Consider the following 12,091-nt stretch of genomic DNA (forward strand, 5'->3'; position numbering starts at 1 on the left):
GCCTCTCACCTTCTCACTCAGCTCTCTCAGATCTTGATTCTCACCCCCTCCTTTGTCTTCTCGCTCTCTCTATTCTTCTTAGTCTCTCCCTCTTCTTCTTAGTTTCGATTAGGTTTTTCTTCTATTTGGGGATGGGGACCTGTCCATCACCACAAGTCTTTCACTTCCCAAGAACTAAATCACAGAGCAGGGGCGGATTCAGCCCGGACTGGGTAGGACTCAAGCCCCACCGCTGAACTCAGTTGGAGAATTGGAGCACTCCCGAGTCCCGACCTGAACGAGGAATATGGAACACCAAACACAGCAACCTGCAAGGCTACAACCAGCAATCCGTCTCCGCCAGTCCGCCTCTGCAGTCTCCGAGCTCCTCCTCCAGGCTCTAGGTATCTCACTATCTCTTACTCCCTCTCCGAGCTCCGCTCCTCCTTTGCTTCTCATCTGAGTTTCTGAATTCTAAATTTCTAATCTGTAAACTTGGGTTCGATACTTTGATTTCCATTTGATCTTGTTGGGAAATTATGATGGGAAATTAGATTTTGAATGGGTAATGTTGAAATGGGTTTGATTTGACGATTTCCATTTGATATTTTGATCTTGATGGTAATTTTAAGTTTTTAACAAAGATAATGTTACTGATTAACTGATCTGGTCTTGATGTTGATGTCAATTTCCATTTGAGTTTTGATCTTGATGTTGATTTTAATTAAGGTAATGAACTAATGATACTGATTGGGTAGTTAGAAATGGGTGTGATAACTTGATTTCCATTTAATGTTGATTTCTTCTTCAATTGCAGTTTGTAACTTTTTAAGATTCATGATTATATGTCTTGTATCAGTTCGAAATTGTTGGGTTATTCACTCCGGTCACTCCACCGAAAGAGGTATTCTAAAACCCAATTTATCTCCTAATTGATAAAACCCAAATTGAAATTATTAAAGCTAATGAAATTGTTAATAATATATCCCAGTTCTTGGGTGGCTTGAGTTCTCTGAATTTGTGCGTGTATCAGATTGGGAGGTGGATTGAGGAGGATGCTTCCGTTCTTGTTCCTGCTGATATAAATCATATAATCAACATTAAGTTTGGGGATATTATTCCAGCACATGCTTGTCTCCTCGATGGTGATCCACTGAAATTGATCAGGTGATTTAACAATCACATTTTCGCAAGATTATATGATTGAATGGAGCTATTTAGATTTTAGTCTCATTTTTTGCATTTGGTCTTTGCAGTCTACACTTGTTGGTGAGTCACTTCCTGTGATCAAAGGCCCTGGTGACATTGTGTATTTGGGGTCTACATGAAAACAAGGAGAGATTGAAGCTGTGGTGATTGCCACTAGTGTTCATACCTTTTTTGGCAAGGCTGCTCATCTTGTCGATAACACAAATCAACATGGCCACTTTTAAAAGGTATGTTTACACTAGATGATTTTCTTTCTTTTATTGTACAAGCTGTTTTCAACTCATATTGCATCGTTTGTTTGCTTTTAGAACAAATTGCTAGACACAGTTATGCTTCTATAATGGGCTTTGGGTGAAATTTTTAATTTTACTTTGATGATATCGGATTGGCAAGTCTGTGTGTTAGCTGAGTACATAGGTTGAGAGCTTAGTGGTCAGTGGCATTAATAGGCTGCTAAGTTATCTTAAGTTTCTGGGCAAATTTCATACAATTCTTTATTCACTTTGGTAGCTTGATGCTTGGAATTGCAGTGCTAGTGGGATTCCAGGAGAGAATATGGGTGTTATTATACAATTCCTCTTGATCATGGTCAATCTGGGAGGACAGATAGCCTCTTGTATATCCTTCATGGACTCTGCTAACCTATGCTTCGATAAATATTGGTTTTGTAAGTCTCCTTTTCAGCAGCTCATCTCTTATTTGGGATTATACGGATCTGGGTTTGAGTTTGAAGGTCTTGTTTGGGCCATTAGAACTTAGTTATGTAGATTACAATTGTATTTTGATTTGATAGGTCAGTAGGATTTGATTTTGTTTCATTTTGATTTCAATGACTAGCTTTGGTTCAATGACTCTTGTCTTGGTCTCTCCATGAATTCGAAGTCAATCACTTAGTGACTCTTCGTCTCTCTCTCTCTCTCTCAATCTCTCCTGGACGGTTGCCAGCACTAGCCCTCTCCCTCTGTCCTCGAATTAGATCAGGTGCTAGTTCTGGTTGTTTAAGCTTTGTTTTTGAAAAAGGTGTTGGCTTTGGTGAATGTTTCCGGGATTTATGTGATCTGGGTTGTCATTCGATTTGGTTTTTATTGGGTTTTTGATGCTTTTCTTGCTAGCTTTGGTTGCTGGGATATTGAAGACAAAATAAAAGAGAAGAAAATGAAATGAAATGGGCATGTCCTTCATTTTCTCTATGGTTTTCTGGGTGCAGAAACATACTGTGATTGAGTCCAAGCCTGAACATTTTCTGGATGACCTTCGCTTGAATAATCCATGGCCTGAGCTTAGAAGGTACAGAGTGCTATTTTCATGTTGTTATCTGAGACATTATCAATGTCAGTCTCTTTTGCATTTCTGATAAAAAGTCCTAGTAGTGTACTTCCAACAACTAGGGAAGAGAAAAAAGAGTTCAAGGTTTACCTTCTTGATTTGTATATTAATTACTATGTTGAACAATCGTTTTATTGCTGTTCAGCACCGTGATTTTTCTTCCTGTGTTCTTGAATTTATAAGGAGCTTATCAAAACTAGGATGACTGTAGATGATGTAGATAACTACAGTGAAGCATTGAGAACTCCTTTAAAGTCTTTACTCCTTGAGGAATTAGTGAGGATATGTTATTCAAGCATTGGTTGGAATTTTGAGAACGTTTTTAGTTGAAGAGGCTGTTGCGAATGGAAATTTTCAAGATAGGATATAGTTGTCACTAAAATTCAAAATGACATTGTTTCTTCATGTCAGGAAAAATTCTAAAATTAGTATTTGTTTAACTAAGCTACAAACTGCACTCAATTACTGCACCTGCATAGATGCAGTGTTGGTGTCACGCTTTGTCAATTATTGCTTACATTCTCACTCCTTTGGGGTTGGTATTGGCTTTATGGTTTTGCACACACTTCTTTGGAGTTTGCCGTTATAACTAGTGTTTCAGCCTCAAATACTCATGCGTGAATATCAATCCCCATTGAGCAGGTGGTTGATTTTTCTTACTTTATGTCTCAGGTCCAGAGTTGCAACAAATAATTAGTGACAGCCGTTCTTAAGTTCATTCCGGTTAATCAGACTTTTGGGTCATGGTGGCGGCATTGAAGATTTGTGAAACCAAGATTGAATCTGCGACAACTGGATATAGTGTGCATAAATTAGATCTGTTTATCTTGGTGAGAGTGTTTTTATCACTTAACATTTATAACATCTTCTAGAGTCTCTGATTTCCTTATGATAAGTTCTGAATTGATTTCCTTAATCTCCAACTGATTTCCTTATGGTAAGTTTTGAATTGATTGATAACCCTAAACTGTAGTTTCAAAATGGTTCAGTGTTCTTAGTTGTGAGTGTAAGGCAGTTTAACTTTGATGCATTGATTAAAAAAAAAAGGAAAAAAAAGTAAAACCTAGTGTTAATGGCTTAACTCATATTTTTTGCAAACAGAGTTTTTAGCTCTAGTCCTCGGTTTTCCGACATGATCATTGTAAATACAGAAATAAATGCTCAGAGTTGAAGCATGTTGTCTAATTGAGTGGTCCATGCAGGGAGGGAACACCTGAGTAATCTGACTAGAAGTCTTCGCTTTAATAAGGCTCTTAGATTTCTGCCGTTTTCTTTGGATGCATGAAGGTTGCAAAAGTTACTTTTTATATATATATATTTTTTTATCAAGTAATCAAATGCTTGTATTTAGCTAGTCAAATTCTATACAATCCATACCACTATTCATTTATTAAGTTGTATAATCATAAATTTTCACTTTACAGGAATTCCTAGCAAATGAAGGTGGTGGTGAGGCACCCCTCGAGGGATCAGTACCAGATATAACATCTTCAACTGAGTTAGTCGACATCCCCAGAATTTCATGTTTCTCTTTTGTGCTTTAAAAACTAATTTGTTGAAATGTGTGCTTTATCTACTTTCTTGCAGGCACTATGTAGCTTTAAAGAAAACCTACCAAGCCAAGGCTGAGGCTGATTTTCTAGTATTGACCAAAGGGTTAGGACTCTTCTAAAGAGAATTAGTAGAGATCCTAGTAGCAACTCAAAGGCAACTGTTATAAGTTTCTGCAAGAATGCTAGAAAACTCAAAGTAAGTGTGTGGAGTTTTATAGTGTCATTTACTTGTATTCGATCTGTTTGATTGTTGGTTTGATCTTATTTGAGCTCCTAAATTTGTTTCTTTCGTTCAAATTTTGAAGACTGTAAAGAGTTAATTGGGACGGGGCTTGGCAATTGGATCCATATAGATTCCAAACTACTTGTATTTTCCCTTCATCTTCTGTTTTGAAATTGGTCTTTGTTGTTTGGTTTTTAAAATGTTGGATAGCCATTTTGATTGAGTTCTTGTTGTTAGATAGTTTCTTTTGATTCCTCGTGCAGTTCGCATCTGTTTCGTTACTTTTTCCAGAGCTATGAATTAAGTATGTGTGATTTTGTTTTCTACTAATTATGTAGGCATTGTGCTATTTGAATTTGAGTTTCTGGAATTATATATGAGAATAGGGTGAAGTTTTTGAAGAGTTTCAAAGAGGCTATGGGCTGCTGAGCTAGAGTGGAATATAGGGCAGCCCATAGCCTCTTTGAATCTGATTGTTTGGAAGCTTAAGTAGATCAGTTAGGGATTTGAGTATTTCTTCTATTTCTGATTCTTTGGAGGTTGGAGAGGATACATTGTGTCGAGATTTGCAGTTTCTGATTCTTTGATTTCTTCGATTTATGATTCTTTGGTGCTGTTTGAATTTGGGTTTCTGGATGCAGGTTTGAGATGGTTTTGATTTGTAGTGACTTCAGTCGAGATTTGCAGCATTTGCTGCTGTCTTCTTTGTTGTTGGTGTGTTTTGTCTTTGTCTTTTTTTCTTGTTTTGGGTAGAAAGGAAGCCTAAGGCTTGGGAAGGGAAGGGCAGGGGCTAAGCTGGCTCAAATTTGTTAGATCCTGCTGAGAGATTTGTATAATCTGAAGTTTGGGTTTGGTACTATAGCTTAGGATATTTGAACAAAAGTTTTGGCATGTTTGGAATATAAATAAGAAGGTAAAGATAAATTAAGTTCATTGCAACTTCTTGCTGTTCTGTTCTCTCTATTTGTAGGTAGATTTCCAAGGACTGTCTTCTTGATGCTCTCTTTGGCTGCTCAGGTAAATACATGTAATTAACGTTCTCTTATATTTTGGATGTCAGAAAATTTAAATACCTGCAATGGTGTTGATTACTTTCTGGTAATGTCCAACGTAAAAACAGTAGCAGCCATAATACCTGCAATGGTGTGGATTGCTGCCAAACGTCTCTGTTAATTGCTTCTTTTTCCTTCTCTCTTAAACTATCTGCAAGTAGGTAGCTAGCTGGAAAAGCAATTATATTAATTCTTAATCTTTCTTAGAATAGAAATAAGAAGGTAAAGAGAAATTAAGTTCCTTGCAACTTGTTGCTGCTTTGTTCTCTCTATTTGTAGGTAATTGATCTTTATAATTTTTGCATGTGTTGGTAAGTCGTCGATGAAATTGATGAAAACTCGGATCAATGTGATTTTCAATATTACCTACAATTTCTGAAATAATTGATTTGTACAATGCAGATGGGCTACATGCACTTTGGCACAGTCAAGATATATGGTTCTGAGGCTGCCCTTATAAACACTTTAACAGAGACGTACGTTTCAAGATGGGACTATAAAAAAAGAGGACATTTTTGTTTCCTCTAAATTATGGGGTAGTCATCACCGTGACCCTATTTCAGCTTTGAGACAAACTCTAGAGTAAGCACATATACTAGATTACTATACCTACTAGCAACAAATTCATTTCTTAATCTACTAGAATTAGATATGGAAGAATTCGATTATTTGGTTTAGGATTATTGGTCTCAATAAACCTTTTCATTGTTCCCCACATTTTTATGTAAATATTGAGTCTTTAGCTTCATTTTGATATTGGCTTTTGATATTGGCTATGTTTGTCTCACTTTCTGCAATCAAGTTTATGTTTTTGCTGTTAAGGTTTGGAATTCTCAACAGTATATGTTATGGGTTGGCATCAAGTTTGGTATTTTGAGTCCTGGCAAAGCATATCTGCAGGATAAACCTTCCGTTTTCTATGACCACTTCTATGCTTCGGGTGATTCCATTCATGATAAGATCGTGAAACTGGTACAACAGTACAACTAGCTACAACTAGCTAGTTCCTTTATTGACTTGTGTCTAGTAGAAGTTCTTCCTTTATTAAGCATTTGGACTTCCAGATTAGTATATATCGGTCATTTTGAACTGATGCTCATGATTAGGTTTGTGTACATGAGACAATTGTGGATTAATGGAAATTGTAATGAATGATTTTGGATGTGGATTTTATGGTTTCATGAATGAGCAATTTTAATTTCCAAAATGAATGCATACCAATTGTAACAAAGGACTACTACCATGTGTTATCTCAAATTTCAAACTACAACAAAAGCACACTAATGTGTGGTTGCAGCTGTACAAAAGCAACACAAAAACCAATTAGAAGTCTATTGTCTTTTTGGCATTGGGACGACAGAAAATTGTAGTCTAAAGGGCAAAACAACAACATAAGTTAGACGAAAGTATTGGCTGAAGCATATAATAACAACAAATAAGTGTGGTTGGAATCAATCACAGACAATATAAAAGACCTAATAAAAGACCTTTCACACAACACTTAAGTGTCGTATGTATGGACCCTAGAACGACACTTAATTGTCCTCTTATACTCTTTACGACCACATATAATTGTCGTTTAAAGTAAATTAGCACAACCTTTAATTGTTGTTGATGAGAGAAGACACTACATATGAGTGTTCATATTTCTTATTTAAGGGCATTCAGACCACACAAATAAGTCTTGCAAATATGCTTCACACAATAGCATTTAAAAAATACTGTGGTTGTTTTGTTTATCAGACAATACAAAACTGTTGTTTGAATGCTTTTAAAGATACAGATCACAATGTTCCCAAAATGCAAAACTCATCAGACAACACAAGACTTTTTTTTTTTTATGTCGTCTGAAAAATTAGACGACAGAACACTTCTGTCGTCTGATGCCCCTAAGAGACGACACCGTACTAGACGACACATTTTTGTTCGTTCAGACGACAGAACAGTTATGTCGTCTGAAGGCCTTTTTGGCATAGTGAAAGAATTTGTAGACATATCTCTTAAATTAATACATAATTAATAGCAGATTTTTTTTTTCGTCACCTAATTAAATTCATTAATGTAATTGATTCATCCCTAATATCTAAAATAAAATATGAAAGGGTAAAGTTGGTGTTGCAATAGTATGATGTGGCAAGATATATTATGTGAAATTGAAAATAAAATTAGTATTTGCTTACATGGCATGACACCTAGGATTTGAGGCCATAAATCTTAGGTCTCATTGAGGCCCTATATCATTGCCCTAAAATAATTTGGACTTCATAACCAAAACCAACTTACAGTGAATGGTGTTGACTACTTATAAATTCATAAGCAAGATCCCTATTTTCTCAACAATATATGGTTGAGCTGGAAACTGACAATATATTTGAGTGCAACGATATTTATATTCTCAACAATATATTGCATGAAGAAATTAATTTTGTACCGCTACCTTATGCCTTTCCACATGCAATATATGGAAACCAGTTTCCTCAAATCTTGGGCAGCTGCTCAAATCTTGGGGATCATGACAAAACTCTGTTACACCCTAATCTCTACCAAGCCTCGTTAAGTTTCCCAGCAAACTACCTAGCTTTCATGGATAGCATGTGGTTCGAGGAAAAACATTATGTCACAAGGAGATTTGTGTTCAATGCTAAAGACATGGACAATCTACCAGACAAAGCAAAGAGCGAGGTCGTGCCCAATCCAACACGAGTAGAGACACTAACTGGTTTTCTTTGAAAACACGATGCGGCTTGAATATATATATATATATATATGTCCGTTTTTTCTTTTTTTGGCTTTCTAATGACTATTAATCTATTTTTGAATCAAACCCAAATCGGGTGCAAATATATTCATCACAAGCCAGAATAGGCCGTTATATACCATTCCGCTGTCATCCATAGACAGACAAGAAGCTAGTGGTAGTACCCACAAGTGGTACATACATATAGTCCTACTCATTGTACATTTAAATACGTAGAAATAGCGGATATCCTCCTTCGGTACTACTCCAGAGACGCTAAAGAGACATAGGGTGAACAAAAGTGCGTAGGTTCCTAAAACAAAGGAAATTATTGTAATTAGACAAACTAATTAACATAGGGATGGGCCTAGGGAAAAACCATAGCCCAACATATTTAGTTCAAGGCAGATCCAAAAAGGAGCCCTTGCAAAAAGCCCAGCAGGCCTGATCGGGTCCAGGCCCAAACCTTCATCTCCACACGCGCCTAACCATCGAACAGATCCCAGCGCCGCGCCTGCTCCGCCGACCATGCCGGCCTGCTCCGCCATGATCCCGCCGCTACGAACCAATCGCCACATCCCAAATCACCCTGAACCACGCCGCCACACCCAGCATCATCACGACACACCCTGATCCAACACCTGCAATCCACGCCGCCACAGAAAGGTAACCCATCCCGAAAGGTCGTCGATCCAGCAGCAAATCGAGCCCCGAGTCCGCCCATGAAGCCACCGCATATAGAGATTTCATGCCAAGTCTGCAACCCAATCTAACCTGTAAACACCTCAAGCAAGACCCCTCAATAGTAGCTCCCCAAAACGTTAGCTTGCATCCCCGTCCGGCAGCAGACCGCGCGGTGTCGGCGAGGCCAAAGGCCACCCAAGATGCTGGGGTAGCCACCGGACGAGAACGATCTTGTGGTCTAAGACTGCTGCCGGCCGCCCTAGGGTTTTGCTCTCTCGCTCAGAGAGTTTTTTTTCCACAATAAAACTAAAAAATTATTATGGTTATTGTTGTATGACTATTCTAATGTCCATCGTTAAACATTTAATGTATATTTTTATATTCTAGATAGAGATGTAATACCTTGCTTTTTTTTTTACATCATTATTAGGCAGTACTTCACGACGAGCATCTATAGTAGCGCATGCAGTGAACACAAGGCCGCGATTGAAGCCCCCAATGTCTGATAATGCCACTGGAAATATTTTTTGGTGGGCAACAGTAGCCAGCATCCCTACTGATGAGGGACAAACTAGTGATAACGATAAGTTGTGTGATCCAATGAAGCTTGTACGTGAATCTATCAAAGGATTTGACAATGAGTGTGAAGACATTGCAGGGAGGAGGGATTTGGAGCCATTTCTGAGTTCTTCGATCGGCAGCAAGAGGTTGCGCATGCATTCTTTAGAAGTGGAAACATATGCATTCACCAGCTGGACTAAGATTCTTAATGAAGTTCATTTTGGATGGGGAAGGCCGTGTTGGATTGGGGTCATGGGGAAAGTTGGACCAACATTTAGGAATCTCACAGTGTTCCTTGAAACACAATGGGGTAAGGGCATTGAAGCATGGGTTACCTCGGAGGAAAAGCAAATAGTTATAATGGAAAAGGAACCTCAGTTTTTAGCATTTGCGTCTCCAAACCTACACATTTTAAGCATGTAATGTGTGTGTCAAACCATGCCAAGGATAAGAAAACCCGAAAATGTTACTTTCGCTTATCTTTAATTGGAATCTTTTTTTTGACAGCAGTGACCATGAATTCCTACAATTGTATTTAAGAGTTAAGATTAAATGAAAGCATTTCAACTGTTTTAATTTCAATCATCAAATTTGAATTAGGGTTTTTGTCCATTTACCCCATTTCTAAAGATTTTTTTCCCACTTATCCCATTAAATTTTTTTAATTCCCTCTTACCCAAAACACTCTAAGGAGGTTTTCCCTAAGAACATCAGCAGTGGGGACCCAAATTTGGATCCAAAACCAATATTTCAGTCCAAAAGTAAAGAAATGAGGCTATAGTGGGTAGGAAAATTTTGGACCCATTTCTGCCGTAGACCTAAATTTTGGCTCAAATTTGGTCCAAAGAAGGACCTAAAAAAATTAGACTCAAATTTAATTGACCCACCACGTGGGTTTTCTGGTGCATGCAAGTGGGCATGAATTTAGAAAGGGGCCGCGACCACTTACCCAATTTCAGCATGAAAATTGCCCACTTACTCCACCAAGAGTTTTTTAACCCTAATTACCCAATCTAACCTATAGAGACAGTTTTGCCCCGAAATTACAAAATCCCAGTCTTTATCTCTCTCCTCATACCAGATCCGATCTCTCTCTCTCTCTGATATCTGATCCTCTCTCTCTCTGATCTCCGATCACCATATCCGGTTGCAACGATGGCGACGATGCCCTCCGTCGACAAGGCCGCCTGCTTCTCTCGGCCTGAAGACGACGACGCCGCCCTCCGTTGACCTAGCTGCCAGTTTCTCTATGGCCACCTTCGAAGTCATCAACGTTCAATTCTCTCCAGTCATCAGTTCGACTCGATTTCATTTCCAGACCCTTATCTTCGATGCCGAGTTCGTTTCCAGTCCTTCATCTTCGACGCCGAGTTCTTTTCCAAGCCCTATCTCTCTCCGCAACCGACCTGAACGCCCGATGTGGCTGACCCGAAATTACAGTGATCGGAGCCGGCGCTGGAGCTTCTTCAACCTCCAAGAGCGATCGCCAACTTATAAAACGACCGACTCGTCGTCCAGACCTGAACGTCGAAGCCATGGTGTCGCCGAAGATGGTGATTGGGTGCCCAGAGCTTTACTGGGTGCCCAAATCAGTTTTTTTTTTTTTTAATTTTGATGGTCTACTGGGGGCAGTAGACACATTATTGGCCCCCAGTAGACTTTGATACGCGGGACAGGGATCACTATAGTGTGGTGTTTTGATAAGTTACATGTTGTTTTCTGTGTATTAAAGTCAAATTATCTGTGAATCCTACAAAAATGTGCATTTTTTGTGGTCTATTGGGAGGCAGTAATATGATTACTGGAGGGCAGTAATATGATTACAAATTGATCAATTGTTCCTGTAGTGTATTCATTTTGGTTTTTGGAGTTCATACAATTCATTGGACGGCAATAATATGATTTTTGGGAGGCAATAATATAATTACTGGGGCAGTAATATGATTACTGGGGGCAATAATAGCCGGATTCCGGTCACCGGTCGCCGGAACCCGGTCACCGTTCGCCAGAGTCCGGTCACCGGTCGCCGGTCGTCGGAGACCGCGCTGGCCACTTGTCACCGGAGCACAACAAGGTGGAGGATGACTTCTCTCTCTAAGTGAGAAAGAAGGAGAGGGCAAAAAAGTCTCAAAAAAAAGGAAAAAGAATTAATTGGGTAAATGGGAAATAATCCCTTAGAGTGTTTTGGGTAAATGAGGTTAAAAAACAGTTGGTGGAGCAAGTGGGCAATTTTTAGCCTAAAATCGGGTAAATGATCATTTCCCCATTTAGAAATGTCGTGGGACCCAGCACATGGGCTTTCTGATGTTTTTTTTAATTTTATAAATTTAATATTTTGAATTTTGTTAATAATATTGCCGTTTTTTAAAGGCTTTAACATGATTTTTTTTTCATTTGCCTCTTTCATTCCCTACTCTCACTCTATTGTTCTTCAAATATTTTTTTTTTCAATATGAATAATTTTTAATGAATTTTATGATTTTCTTTAACATGATGTAAGTTATATATATATATATATATATATATATATATATATATATAAATTAAAATGAACATAAATTAAAAGTCTCAAATATGAGTCTGTTTCACAGTGGAAAGATTTGTGTTTAAGATTTGTGTTTTAGACCCAAATATGAGTCTAAAAAAATGAGTCCAAAATATGGGTCCAAAAATAAGGCCTACACCATTGCAGCACCTAAAAAAAGTAAGTCATTTTGTACACTATTTAGATGGACCCAAATCACTATTCCAGCTTATTTGGACCCAA

The 12,091-nt window shown here is 38.2% G+C and overlaps 1 protein-coding gene and 1 long non-coding RNA gene across 2 annotated transcripts; both read left to right on the forward strand.

Annotated features, from left to right (window-relative positions):
* The first annotated feature begins 4,138 nt into the window (after positions 1–4,138).
* Positions 4,139–5,844, forward strand: LOC121050755. Its single transcript, XR_005803782.1, has 3 exons — positions 4,139–4,263; positions 5,261–5,307; positions 5,745–5,844. It is a non-coding gene; the product is annotated as an uncharacterized LOC121050755 (long non-coding RNA).
* Positions 5,845–9,261: 3,417 nt separating this feature from the next.
* Positions 9,262–9,747, forward strand: LOC112177500 (BAHD acyltransferase At5g47980). The gene has a single exon (XM_024315793.1). The coding sequence runs from the start codon at positions 9,262–9,264 to the stop codon at positions 9,745–9,747; it is 486 nt and encodes a 161-aa protein (XP_024171561.1).
* The last annotated feature ends 2,344 nt before the right edge of the window (positions 9,748–12,091 follow it).

Source organism: Rosa chinensis, chromosome 7, assembly GCF_002994745.2.
Source record: "Rosa chinensis cultivar Old Blush chromosome 7, RchiOBHm-V2, whole genome shotgun sequence".
NCBI lineage: Eukaryota > Viridiplantae > Streptophyta > Magnoliopsida > Rosales > Rosaceae > Rosa > Rosa chinensis.

Coding starts and splice junctions, on each gene's coding strand:
- LOC112177500 (XM_024315793.1), top strand. CDS start 9,262: ATGTCTGATAATGCCACTGGAAATATTTTTTGGTGGGCAACAGTAGCC.